Raw genomic sequence first — 14,168 nt, 5'->3', positions numbered from 1 at the left:
TAATAATGGTGCGTCTAAAAACCGTTAAGGAACTCCTCGGTGCACGCAAGACATAAAAAGTCACTTATGACAAGTATTTTAGTGTTGAGGGTATTCATTCGATTCATAACTTATTTCATAATCTTGTAATTTTTGTTTTGATAAAATTTGAGACATAAATACATGTATTGAGACATATATTACATGTATTATATGTCTCTGATAAAATAAAACCAACTTTAAAGAAGTTATTTAAGTTTGAATCGGCTGTCACCTGTGTTTTGCATTGGAATGTCAAAACATTAATGTTATTTACAAAAATGCCAAAACCTGCAAATATATTTTAGGCAAAAAGAGACATTTATAAATCGATGATTTTTACACTAAACGTTTTTGTAATTTGTTATAGAAATATTAATAAGTACATGTACATAGTTTTATCAAGGATTTGTATAGTAACTATTGGTTTTATAAAGTCCTTCATTGCTTCAACCCCTTGGTGAAATTTAAATGGCGAGACGATAATTAATAAACTATCTATCTATCTATCGACATGCGCCGTTATTTGGGATTTTAGAATACGTCACGGATGACCGATGATCATATTCAATACCAATCATCATTTGAATTTTGTCTGATTAGGACTGATTGGTGATGGCAGAGAATGTGTCTCTGTTGATGGTTATAAACACATAGAAGTAAACTTTACAAAAAAAAGTTTACTTGGAAAAAAATATAAAATTTGTGAATATGCTAAATAAATTTTTTCTTTGGTATGTAATAATTGAAGACGTTTAGAAATATAAAAAATCTTCACATAGTTGGGAAATTTTCTATTTCAAGTTATATTAATTATAAACGTTTAGAAATATAGATCTTTTCCGATGTACAATTAAATTTGGCCCGCTTGGAGATCTTAATAATTGTTTGTCTACTTTCGTCTATTTACATTGCTGATATTCTTTAATCAAGGATTTGTACAAGCCCTTGCTATAATATAATGAATCTCGTCGCCAATATCACCATAATAACTTAAGGAACAGATATAATCTTATCCTAAATAGTTTGCCATCTAACAATTCAAAAAGAAATTTTGAGTCGAAACTGAAGTACCAAATCTTTAAAAAGAATCACCTTTTTGGAACAGTATAGACGTCGAAAATTAAACTGTATATATATATTCTTTTTTCAAACCTCCTGAAATAATTTAGAATTATCTTTAGACAGCTTCATATGCAAATCTTTTTAGAAGTATGTGAGCGTATCACCCCCCCCCCTTTTTTCCTTCTATAATAAACTATTGAATGAATCTGAATCTATAAAATTTATTTGTAAACGATTTTGTGTCTTAATTTGTGTTTGCTAATTAATTGCGGTTCATGCTGTCAAAAGTCAAAAATGTCTCCTTGTGTATAAGTTATTGATAAAAAAATATTTGAAGCCGCTAGAAGAATAAATCATTTCCTGAACTTAAATACATTTATCTGTAAATAAAGACAATTTGCCTAAAACATTCTCGCATATATTTAAACAATTGTAAAATAATTAAATCGACTTTCTTTTCCTTTTTACTTTTCTTCTTCGGTTTTTTTTTATACCCATTGCTTTTTTTTTTATCCTATTTTCGTATAACATATTAGCAGTTGAACGGAATTAAGTACATTTTTCAGGAATTTACAACTTAAATTTTCAACAACAAAATTCCACACTTTTTTACTTGATTTTTTTTTCTGTTTTGAAGGCTCCACCAGTGACCCCGTAGCACACATAACCAACACCTCAGGCTCACATGGCGTATTCACGATGTTGAGGTATTGACATACAATCACATTTATCAATATTCAGCAAGTAGGTAATTTGTGTTGAATGCCAGTAGGTCAGAATTTGTTAATTGAATTTTACCTGTAAAAGGGTCACTACTATAAGTGTGTGATAACATTGTGTGAGGGAATTCGACGTTTGATGTACCACTGTTCACTCCAGTGCAATTTATTACAATACCACTGCATCAATCAGAATTATTTTTTTTGCAGTGTTTTAAGAAATGATTTTGCTTTGTTGTCGCGTATTATTTGTGAAACATTCAATGTTTTAAAAAGGCGAATTTTCTTTATAAAGTCAATGATTATGTTGACTTTTGAAGGCCAAACTTTCTACAGCCTTAAATACGCTAATGAAAGATCCAAAAACTATACCAATACATAACGACATGATTATGAAATTATAACAAATCTATTGGTTAACAAATTTTTACTCGTTATTGCAAAATAATGAACTTAATATATCTGACATTTTCTCCCTACCCAGTTTACCCCTATACATTTTTATGATGTGGACTGGGGTCATTGTTATTGAATCGTAGGCAATTTGATTGGATTAAGTTGTTATTAGTTTACCTTCAAACTTGTTTATGCTTTTCATACATGACTATTGATTAATTAGAACGTGCATGAATGTGACCGGTAACTAAAATGACCTTCAAACTGGACACTGGACGAGTCAATATTATGTTTTATCAATGAAAGTTAAGGTATGAAAGGTAAGAATTGCCACTTATTCGATTTTCACAAAATTTTCGGAATATACAGTTGGAAAGGTTATTTTTTAAAAGCCTATTGTGAAGAGTAAAGAGAAAGTTTACAAATAATACGTTTTGTTCCATTAAACAAGTCATTTTCGTAAGAGAAATACCGAAATATATTTTACGCACGACTACGGCAGGTAAAATTATTATTTATCATAATAAAAAAAAGCATTTTTCAGTCTCATTGGAATATGTTGATTACAATTAATCCCAAACTTAAGAAGTAAGTAACTAAAGTCAAAATATGTCCGATCTGCCTATTTCTGCACATCAAAAGTCAATACGATCGTTTTAAAGTCAATTTCGTCTACCTCACAAAATCTTGTTAGGCACTATAGCTGTCAAATTCATGTTCATCGATTTTAATCAAATTCACATAACGTGTGGTGTTGAATTGTTTATTAAAATTCCACGCACAATCTTGGCTGATATGCATAAAACCATTATTTCATGAACCTGCATGAAATATTGACTTATCACAGAACTAAAAAAATAAACCACCGAAAGTCCACATAAGAGTGTGAATTAACAGAATAGAGAATAACGGGCAAAGAAAAAAAGGAACAAAGAATAGTGAAAGAAAAAGAATAATGGTAAAACGTGTAAGTCATTAAAAATACAGCTTAAAAAAAAGAAGCCTCTGTCATCAATCTGAGGAATTTACTCAAGGTTAATTTTACGGCGGCTTATTTTATTTTGGATTAAAAATAAACACAATTGACAAGTTTCCTTCCCCTGCATTTTCGATCGCACATGTAAATAGCACGTTGGTCTCAAATAAGACACTGATACATGTTACAACACTTGCCGTCAGCATATGAAAATATTAATTAAGAAGGTATAGAAAATTAATGCACGCACACTATTATCCTGAACAGGCCTAAATCGTTAGTCCGCAAACAACGAGGGTGATAAAAAAAAACCAGCACTTTGAACACAGCCACCGGCATGCTATCAATTTGAAAGCTTCCCAAATTAGCAACTATGAGGGGGGCGAGACCATTTTCGGGACGCCGGGATTGGCCGATTTTAGCAACGGGAAATTGGGATTGCCTTTTTTAAAGATCGGGAATTCGGGATAGAAAAACATCGGGATACGGGAAACCCATGTTTTTAGCCATGGGAAATCGGGATTTTTTATGTTGAATTATAACGGGATTGACAAAAAACTGTACCTTGGACAGATAAAAGTGCCATTTTCATAATACTTCAATCAGAATCGCATCTAGAAACAGAGTAGATCCAGATCTTATTGTTATTATCTGCTCCTTTTTTTAAAGTACTAACCGTAGCCAGTGCCATATTTAATATCCACTGTACGTGAATGAAATGCTAACCAAAATTCATGATAAATGTCTAATCTCCTTGGTATTAGTGTCGCAATGATTTAGAGGATCAGTATACTCAAAGAGGGTGGTAAAGGTTTTGCCATTTTTAATTTCAACCTTCCGTGAAAACAGTTCGTGCCTCACTGTGAAATTGGTAAAAACAGCAACGTGCAAGCAATATTTTTTATTTTTCGTTCATCGTGAAATTTGAATTTTATTTCGCGTTTGTCCGTGAACATAAGGCCTCTTTACAACCCTTCCCAAAAGTTAGACTTGATTTGGATATTTTCAATAAGAGTAAGATTATGTAAGACCTAAAAGAAAACACATGTGTTTCCGGTACCCTTAAATATATCTACCCCAGTTTTAAGTACCTATAATCTAACTCTACAACTTAAGTTTTTTGGATGTTATGTGGACAAGCACTTATAATAAAGTCAGAATTTTTGTTCCATATGAACCAGTCAAAAACGTTTGAAAAAAAAAAATTTTGCTTTCCTATACCTATCCTAATTTTTTAGGGGATGTTACCTGAAACACATGTATTTTTTCTTGGCCTTACTACACAGATAATTTCACAGACACAGTCTTCTCTATAATCGAATATCATATAAAAATATTTATGACATTCTACAATTTTGAAGAAAACAAATACCCCAACTTGACATGTTTAAAATGTACGTACTAAATATATTGTTCAAAATGCACAAATTCAGGAAAGCAAATAATTAAGAACAACATTACTCAGAGGGTTTAATTTTCAAAGTTTACCAGGACGGCCTCCTTTAAAAGTTGTGTCAGATGTGTCTATTCGTTACCTAAAATAGTGGAGGACCTCTTTAATAAATAAATGGTGATTTCTTGTTTATCGGGATCAGGATTTTTAACAAAATATGTCCGGGATTTCGGGATTTTCTGCTATTAAAACCGGGAAATCGGGATGAGACCCCCTCTAGCCCCCCCCTCAACTGTCAATTTCTACCCATAGAAAACTTTTGTCCTTCTTTATGAAAAATGAAATATGTTGATATTAATGGTATAAAGGTTAAATCAATTTATTCATATATTTGACCGACTAGAATTAATTGGGGAATTTAAACCAATTCCTATTGTAAGTGATAAAACTATTAAAATTTATATCAGATCATATCAGGGTGATTGAAATGAGGAAAAGGGGGGTGGTGATCAGGTATTTTTGGGGGAAGAAAGAAGGGAGGGTGAGTCCCTTGGGGGTAATCCTCACCCCCTTCAATTTGAGAATATGCTATTATCTTGTAAACGGTTTAGATCCCTACCCATAAACCATATATATTCTTGAATGGGACAATAAAACGAATCAATTAAAATTAAAGGGAAGTCCCTGGGGGTCACCCCACCCCGTTCAATTTGAGAATGTGCTATTATCTTGTAAACGGTTTAGATCCCCACCCCTAAACCATATATATTCTTGAATGGGATTATAAAACAAATCAATTAAAATTAAAAGTTAGTCCCTTGGGGTCACCCATCCCGTTCAATTTGAGAATGTGCTATTATCTTGTAAACGGTCCAGATCCCCACCCCTAAACCATATATATTCTTGAATGGGACGATAAAACAAATCAACTAAAATTAAAAGGAAGTCCCTGGGGGTCACCCCATCCCGTTCAATTTGAGAATGTGCTATTATCTTGTAAACGGTCGAGATCCCCACCCCTAAACCATATATATTCTTGTATTGAACAATTAAACACATCAAATGAAATATAGGGAGAGTCCATGGGGGTCACCCCCACCCTCACATGTTTGAAAAACTTTTAAATGGTTGAGATCCCCAGTGGTTAAGTGAAAAAAATTCTGGATCACAGGGGGAGGATTCTAGGGGTTGGAAGTTCAACTTGGAACCCCCCCCCCCTTTTTTTTTTTTGACAATCAATGCATTTGAATGGGAACATATAGTTGTAAACACCCCTCCTAAATCCTGGGTTGGGAACAGGGAACCCCCTTTATAAAATGGCTGGATCCATCCAGGCATACCATCTAGCTAGCTATTAAGGCTTTTAAAATATGAAATAAATCAAACAAGGAAATTAACGGTGTAGGCAACGGTTTTGAATTAAAAAAAAAAAGCCTTTATTAACAATGTTAAATTTTGTGTGCATTTATTTTTGCTTATTTTCAATAACAAATAAATAATGGACAGAATTGCGTGATTGATTATTGTAATTTACGAAAAATCTGCATACATGTTATAAAATGGGAAGTAGAAACTGGGAATTTGTCAAAGAGACAACAACACAACCAAAGAGCAGACAACGGCCGAAGGTCACCTATGGGTCTTCAATGCAGTGAGGAAATTTTGGCACTGGTCTTCAGCTCATAAATATGTCTCAGAAATGAGAATGATATACAGCTCTCATTTGCATTAATAAAAACCTCACAATATGTTCTGAATATCAGAATATACAGTATTGCAAGATACTCTCATATTGTACACATGGAGCTGAGAAACTGTAAAATTAATCATGCTAATTTAACATTTAAGTCCTCGGAATTAATCTTAATGTGCATACAAAGGAATATAAGTATGCAAAAGACATATATATATATATATATATATATATATATATATATATATATATATATATATATATATATATATATATATGGTCTTCAAAAATAAGAGTATCAATACTATTAATTTATGACTAGATCTTTAATCAAGTAATAATCATGATAATTTTGGTTTGTTTAAATATTTCGGAGGTTAGTACATTCTAGTATGACCTCCTTTTTTTTCCTTTTAAGCTGGGAAAAATTGTTTGTATCAACAAATATAAAAACACAAAGTTAATCTGGAATTATGTTTTTATCATTTTTTTATGTTTAGATCATGTATACGTAGATTGTCAGCAAGATGAAAAAAAAAAAAATATGCAGCTCAAAAGTCAAAATGTGGATAAGCTGAGGTTCAAGGTCCTCCTTTTGCAGATTTTCATATTTTGCATGAATGAATTTAAAGTTTATACCATGGACAGCAGAGAAAGAAAAAAAAACTTTTCAATTTTCCTGCTTCTGAAGAATAAATGTAAAACATCTTGTTTTTGGTAAGTTTTATGCTCTGTCTTAATAGTGTTTGTGCATTCATCTGTCCAGTCCTTCCTCTAAATTGTATCCTTTTTAATTTTTTGGTGAGTGTTTGCCATGAATTTCAGTAAGTAGCCTGTGGATTTACATATATATATATACTCAAAATTTAGTACTAATATTAAGGGATTTTAGCATGACATCCTGTCGAATGCTTGTTAATCATGTTTATGTTCCAGAACATATGAGTATTAAGACTACGCGTACAGTCTGCCCAATTTTAAGAAGTTGGTCAAGTTTATTAGAAACAAATATACATTACAGATCAACATAACTGAAATCTTTAATAGATTAATACAAAAAGTTTAATTGCAGTAGAAATAAAAATACATGTTTGGTTGAACTCTGGTATTAGACAGTACAAGTACCGGGTATACTCAAATGGTCTGATTGAATGCATATGGTCGGACTGTAAGAGTATACTTATATGTTTCGGACCGTAAACGTACGATCCAAATACTTATATGGTCTGGAACATTTATACATGTCTTAAAACAAGTATCTGACAAACACGTTGGTGTTTGTGAACTTGGTAATAAGTTATTCGATAGAAATATAATGTTTTCAGATTATAAAAATAATATCCCATATTTACTTTTAATAAAGAAGAAGATTATTGATGTATGTATAACTGTAAAATGAGACAGCAAGCCAACAACACAAAAAATAAGTATAAAACAATATATTTTTTTGTATCAATGTTATAATTTCCAATATGTCCGAAGATTTCAAGGTATTTTTACATTGAAATTAAACACAAATTGAACTCTGTCAGAACTTCAAAAGCTTAAAGATATATTGTTTCTGTTGTCTGCATTTTGTATAATATATTGAAAATTCTAGTAAATAATGGAATATGTTATTATAATTGCCTAAAGTTTTAACATTGATCTTTATATATATATGATATACATTGTATATAACTTGGGAAAATACCCAAATATTTTAAAGAAGAATAAATTAATTGATTGTTATAAACCGGTAGTATTAGAATAGGAAGATGTGGTATATTGCTAATTTGACAACTCTCCATCAGAGACCAAAGGATGTAAGAGGTTAGCAACTGATGACACTCGACAACCTTTAACAATCAGTAAAATCCATACCACATAGCTATTTTTATTAAAAATCATATTATTGCTACATGTATGGAAATTTTTTTATATAATACTTCAGATTTTATTGGTTCTTTTTCAGAAGGATTGAAATTCATCACCTAGAATAAATGGAGAAAACATAGAAACAAGACCAGAATAAATTCAAAGACAAAAGTTGGATCAGCTATTATTTTCATCACTCAGTCAATGATTTGAAGATCTTTTAAATACCAAAAGATATTGAAACCACAATAATGTCAATGTTAAGTGCTGAATGACCAAAAAGTGGACTATAAGATCACACAATGCTGGATGATAAGAAACTATTAATGTTTTGTGTGGAGAGATATTGTGAAAAAAATAGATTTACTTAAATAGCTACTGTAAATTCAAGAATTATTGTGAGGGTTTATATTTGCAAAAATTGCAACACAGTTGTAAAAGCAATAATTTAAACTCCCATTTAGAAATATTTTATATGAATTAAACTGATCTCAAAATCGTAAAAAATTAAAATCTCATTTTAGTCTTAAATGACAAAAATCCAATAATAAATGCACGCAATAATTTCTGAATTTACAGTACTAGTATGTTCAGCCTTATATTAGAGTTTTTCATTGATTTCAAATGGTAAATAATAGCAGGGGCGTAGCTGCCGTTAGGCACTTTAGGCACGTGCCTACGTACACATAATTTTTTCACAATTTTTTTTTTTTTATTAAAAAAAATTAATAAACAAAGTTATCTGTAGATGAAAGCCGGTGAAGTTGTCAAAACTCTTTAATTATCGAATGTCATATGTACACTGTCCTTAGTGAATGGAATATTGGATAGAATTGAATGTTTTTACGATTTTACCTTATATAGAAACTATAAACTAGAACTTTGGTTCAGATCATTTCACTTCTATCAACAAAAACTTGAATGAACCTCAACTTAGACACATGAGTTTTTTAATTAGTTGTGGTTAGTTTTCAACTAGCTTTCCACTTTGTCTTCATCCGACTTGCCAATGTTGGTCGTCCGTTTGGCTGTGCAGGATGTATAAATACGCAGTCACGTCTGGTCAGAATGGGGACATTAAATCCGATGCCTAGTTGTAGAGAGAATGCATCTTTGAGGAGTGCGTAGTTGGTCTACTGAAAGGCAAACTTTCTGCTCCTATCCAATAATCCCTCATTTCACAATACATGGCATTTTTAAATTTCCAGACCTTCGTCCTGGACGACACCTATTACAAGACCTATGCTCCAAGTTGTATTTATTGTAAAAAAAAATTTCAACGGTCCTGAACTTGCATAAATATTTGACAGGATGTAAAAAAGTCAATCAATCAACTGGCTTCCAGTGATTTTGAGTACTCTCAAATCTGCGTGTAATGGCCACAATTATTCAAAATTCCTAAGCAGGTAGGGATTTTACAGTAGAGGATATAAAGAAATACGATTTTTTTCTTGAATATTGTTAGGCATCGACTATGTCTGTATGTGTTTGTGTGGCTAGGGTGAAGGTTGAAGATTCAAAAGATTGATGGTTGATGTCTAGCCAAAAGGATAGTTCTATTATATAGTAGTATCAGTGTTTACGTGCCTATTTTTTAATTTTTTTAATGAAGGATCGTCAATATGTACTATTAATTAAGTTAATCAGAACGGAATAGATATGATAATACCAAACAGGGTGTACTGCTTAATTAAAGGGATACGCTGATCTACGCTGGGCAATGCCTATTGTAATTTTTTTTTTATATTACGGATTGTACTGCGTTTTTTAATTCACCAGTCAGATTTTATGGTACATTATTCATAGTTCTTCGAACTTTTCATCATGTATATTATAATTATCATGATTAAATAACCAGTAAATTTAATATTTTTGTACATAAAATTTTGCAGCTAAAACGCTGAAAACCGTTTTCCGTCGGGGGGCTTCGCTCCCCTGAACCCCCTACCTGCTGGGGACCCCCTGCCGATTGGTGCCTTAAAGATTCATCTTATAACAATTTACTACCAAATAGAATACATTGTAACATACACATTACTGTATATTTATATCTATATATTTATAATTTGAATCCCATAGGATTTTATTTTGTCCCATGGGATATTAAAAATCCCATGGGATAATAATAATCTCATGGGATTTTTTTTGTCCCATGGGACAACAAATATCCCATGGGACTACAATTATCCCATGGGACCAAAAAAAATCCCATGGGATTTAACCAAAATCCCATGGGATAATGGTAAATCCCATGGGATTTTGCCCTGTCCCATGGGATATTGAAAATCCCATGTTTTTATAAATCAAATAGCAAAATAAATATAATAGTAACAGTAGAAAACAAATGAAATTATTGAATCCCATGTAATTCCGCACATTTTGGTTATATACATGACACTGTAGCTCTTATTTGAGGCGACGGCGGATTTGCAAATGAGTGTTTTGCAAATTTAAAGTGTCCAGTGTTTATAGATAAATACATATTGTGTATTTGCAAAGTCTGGACAGAGCAGTTATAACACAAAATATACTATAGTCACCCGAGGCGAATGCGAGGTTTAAAAAAAATTGAGTGTAAAACAGTCAGTTTGGTGCATGATCATTTTTTTAGTGGGATAATCCTGGTAAAAAAGTTAACTCATTAATTTTTTAAGGGAAGGATGAAAAATTATACAATGCAATGCCAATTTTCTAATGTTGTAATTCAAAATCAGTCATGATCCTTATATAACTTTTAAAAGCGACACACACTAGCTCAAGTATTTATAAAATAGGGACATGAATCAATCTCTTAGTCATCATATGCAGATTCAGTACGCGTATTAGCATTACAAGACACTTCCCTTTTTTATAAGAACAAGTTCGGCGCAGGACAGAGTTTGTTCAAAGCAAACACAGTTTTTGAGTACAAATGCTATCTGGAGCGTAAATACCGTCATGATTCGGTCAAACTCGTCAGATATAGTCTTACCTTTGCATAGGAAACACAAAAGAAATGTGAGTACAAAGTTTCGATCAATGTTAGTGACCCATATTCCCATATGCATATGCATGATGTATCTGCACTGCCAATCCCAAATGTAATGGGGCGAATGTTGCTACAGAAACGATTGATTTTGTAATAGCCATACATTTACGAATTTTTGTTATCTTTAAGGACAATATACGGTTCAGAAGCGCCTTTGTGTTATTTCTCATCAATTAACTAACAAATGAACTTTTGAGCCTAGGCTCCGTGTTGAAGACCGGACCGTGACCTATAATGGTTTACTTTTATAAATTGTGACTTGGATGGTGTGTTGTATCATTGGCACTCATACCACATCTTCCTATATCTATTAACAAGCTATGCGGGCATCATTTCCATAGAAATATCAAAACGAGGACATAGCTCATAAGAGCACTGGTGGCAGGGTGAAGTAATTGTTCTTCTTTTAATGTATCCTTGATATTTTCAGACACACCTTGGTGTAATTCTGAAAGTCTTAACATAGACTTCAATTTTCCTGCAGCAGATATGGCATCCCCTAAATTGAGTTCAGAGCTAAACTCTATATTTCATATCCCTTGGCCCCACTGTGTCTGAGTTGCGTAGTTTTCTGGGTTTTTTTTTTAAAGGTTTGTTTTTACACAAAAACCCTGTTTTCATATCCAAACTACAAGGGAGAAACTGAGCGCGAGATCGTATAAAAGTGTCAGGTTGTGAGGATACATGTCGATCAGTTTGATCACATATATGGATTTCTGTTGTTTCTAATTTAAAGTTCCCCAAGGGTGACTGGGGAAACGAAACATGATCACTTGGTTTTCTCCCGACCGGCAGTAAAACGAAGTGGGGCATCCGTTTGGCTGTGCGGGATGTATCAAGTTCGCAGTAACGTCCGGTCAGAATGGGGACGTTAAGTCCGATGCCTCGTGTAAAGGGAGTGTCACGTTCTTTGCACGTTAAAAACCCTTGAATCAACTCTTTGAGGAGTCCGTAGGTGACATGTTGCAATGGAAAATTTCTGTCCCAATTCGATATACCATCATTTTCCAGTGGCAGTCTAAATTTTCCCGATCATCATCCCGAATGGCCTATTATGACAAAACCTACCTATCGTTTTTATTGTTAACTTGTTCTCGTCCTGAACATGCATGAAATATTTGTCACTGGACGTTAAGCAACCAACAATCAATCAATCTAATTTAAAGACGCACCAATTTTGCCTTCTGGTGCAAGTCTCATAACATCACTGATGATTTGCCCACCGAAAGCAGAATATTAAGAGAAGTTGATTTTAGCATCACCTTGTCACACACCAAATCTCTGCGAATCTTCAATAGTACTTTTCCCCCGACCACTTGCATGCATGTTAATTGCTCTGAGGTTAAACATCGACGTACAATGTATTTTCACACAATGTCAACTATAGTCATTATCCGGAAAAACCTCTTATCCGAAGAATTTGGTTAACTTTTATATAAAGTCAAAATTTTATTAACAAAAATATAACTTATTTACAGAAAATACACGAAAGAACTACTATATATATTCAAATCACTCAAAAATAAATTAACTTCTCCTACAAAATCTACATAATCACATCGAAACTATCAAATTGATGGTGAAGGAAAAAATAAATGGTGGAGCTGATTGACGGATAGGAAATTTCCGTAATTAAAAAAGGTACAAATGATGTTTTTATTTTTGAGTTTTTGACAAAATTGTTTGGAATTTGCCCAACAAAATTTGCATGCAGTATCGAAATAATATGTTTTGTCCTCTCAAATGTCAAATACTATTTTTGAATCATATATTTTCTCGTTTTCAAAGAAAAAACGCGTTAAATTTCTATCTAAAAAACAGCCAACTTTAAGTTTGAAAGTTTTACTTGGAGATGGTATTATATTTATGTCTTCATCATTCCGGTGATCCTTGATGATATGTGCATAGAAATATTTACGAAAATAGCGGGAAATTTAACCAAAAAATATATTTTTGGATTTTAAGGTAACTACCCAAAACCGTAAATTGAGGGGTACCCCCATTAAAGGGATAAAATACAAAAATGTGACCATAGAAACCTTTTACGACCCGACGGAAATTAAAATATAGATATTATTCTATCATTTAAAACAATTTGCAGCCGTGTGTTATTCCGGACCATTAAACTCGTTAACTAAGCGTCTTTTTCGATGTCAGTTGCAGTACTATTACACATTGTAGATTAAATCATTAAATTGCTGTTGAATTATGGTAAATAAAAATGTATCTTTATATAATAAACAAACCAATATATGTTCGTTCAAATCATTAAGTATACAATTTTTCAATACTTACTTACCTGGCATTTTCGAAACCATTTCACTGCTCAAGTTATTAGTTACATAGTACACAGCCGTAACTAATCCAATGAAAACAACGAAAGTAGTTGTTAGCAAAATAAATCGAAATTTCCATTCCTTCCATGGCATTTTTGAATGTATTTCGGTGAAATTCAGCGTATAAATGTTCTTGGTCTGGTTTTTGAGTGCTTTCATAAATTCCTTCGCTGAAAACTGGGTTAACATTTGATCCCATTGCAAATGTTATGAAAGAATTAAATTAATCTGAACCCTTGATTACATGCTAGTTGTGACACTACAGAAATAGTACCACGCTAATATAACATATATAAATGAAAACGTGATACGGAAGGAAGAATGCAATTAAAAATTGCAATTCATGATGATTGTGTAGTTGTTGATTTTTCATCCTATATTTAAAGTTCAGAGGGAAAATAGAAAATCAAAAAGTAGCTTATTATACATTCCACCTAATCTTATTTTATCAAATACTGTTAGATATATATTAAACAAAATCATCAATTTAGGAACAAATTGTCATATTCAAATGCTTCAGAGAATATAGGTTAAGGTATAATTCATGGAGCCATTTTGTCACTTGAGTCCTTTACAATGTTGCAAAATTCAATCATTGTAAAGGGTTATGCATTTGATAAAGGACCGAATTAAAGTTATTTCCAATATATAATTGCTTCTTTTTAATATAAATCGAAAGGAACGTCA

At 32.3% G+C, this 14,168-nt stretch overlaps 1 protein-coding gene across 2 annotated transcripts in view; it reads right to left on the bottom strand.

The window, feature by feature from the left end:
* The window catches only part of LOC139501244 (macrophage mannose receptor 1-like), a 58,951-nt gene that overhangs the window by 40,172 nt on the left and 4,611 nt on the right, over nt 1-14,168 (bottom strand). The window contains exon 1 of one of the 2 annotated variants that reach the window (XM_071290265.1): nt 13,445-13,742. The exons of the other annotated variant lie outside the window; for it this stretch is intronic. Within the exon in view, the coding sequence (XP_071146366.1) occupies nt 13,445-13,670 (226 nt within the window). The 5' untranslated portion in view covers nt 13,671-13,742. Of the gene's footprint in view, nt 1-13,444; nt 13,743-14,168 lie in introns of those variants that run through there. 2 annotated transcript variants of the gene reach the window in all.

This window comes from Mytilus edulis, chromosome 13 (assembly GCF_963676685.1).
Source record: "Mytilus edulis chromosome 13, xbMytEdul2.2, whole genome shotgun sequence".
In the NCBI taxonomy this organism is placed as follows: Eukaryota; Metazoa; Mollusca; class Bivalvia; order Mytilida; family Mytilidae; genus Mytilus; species Mytilus edulis.
The sequence above is the reverse complement of the archived record's forward strand: the minus strand, read 5'-3'. Positions and strand labels throughout refer to the sequence as shown.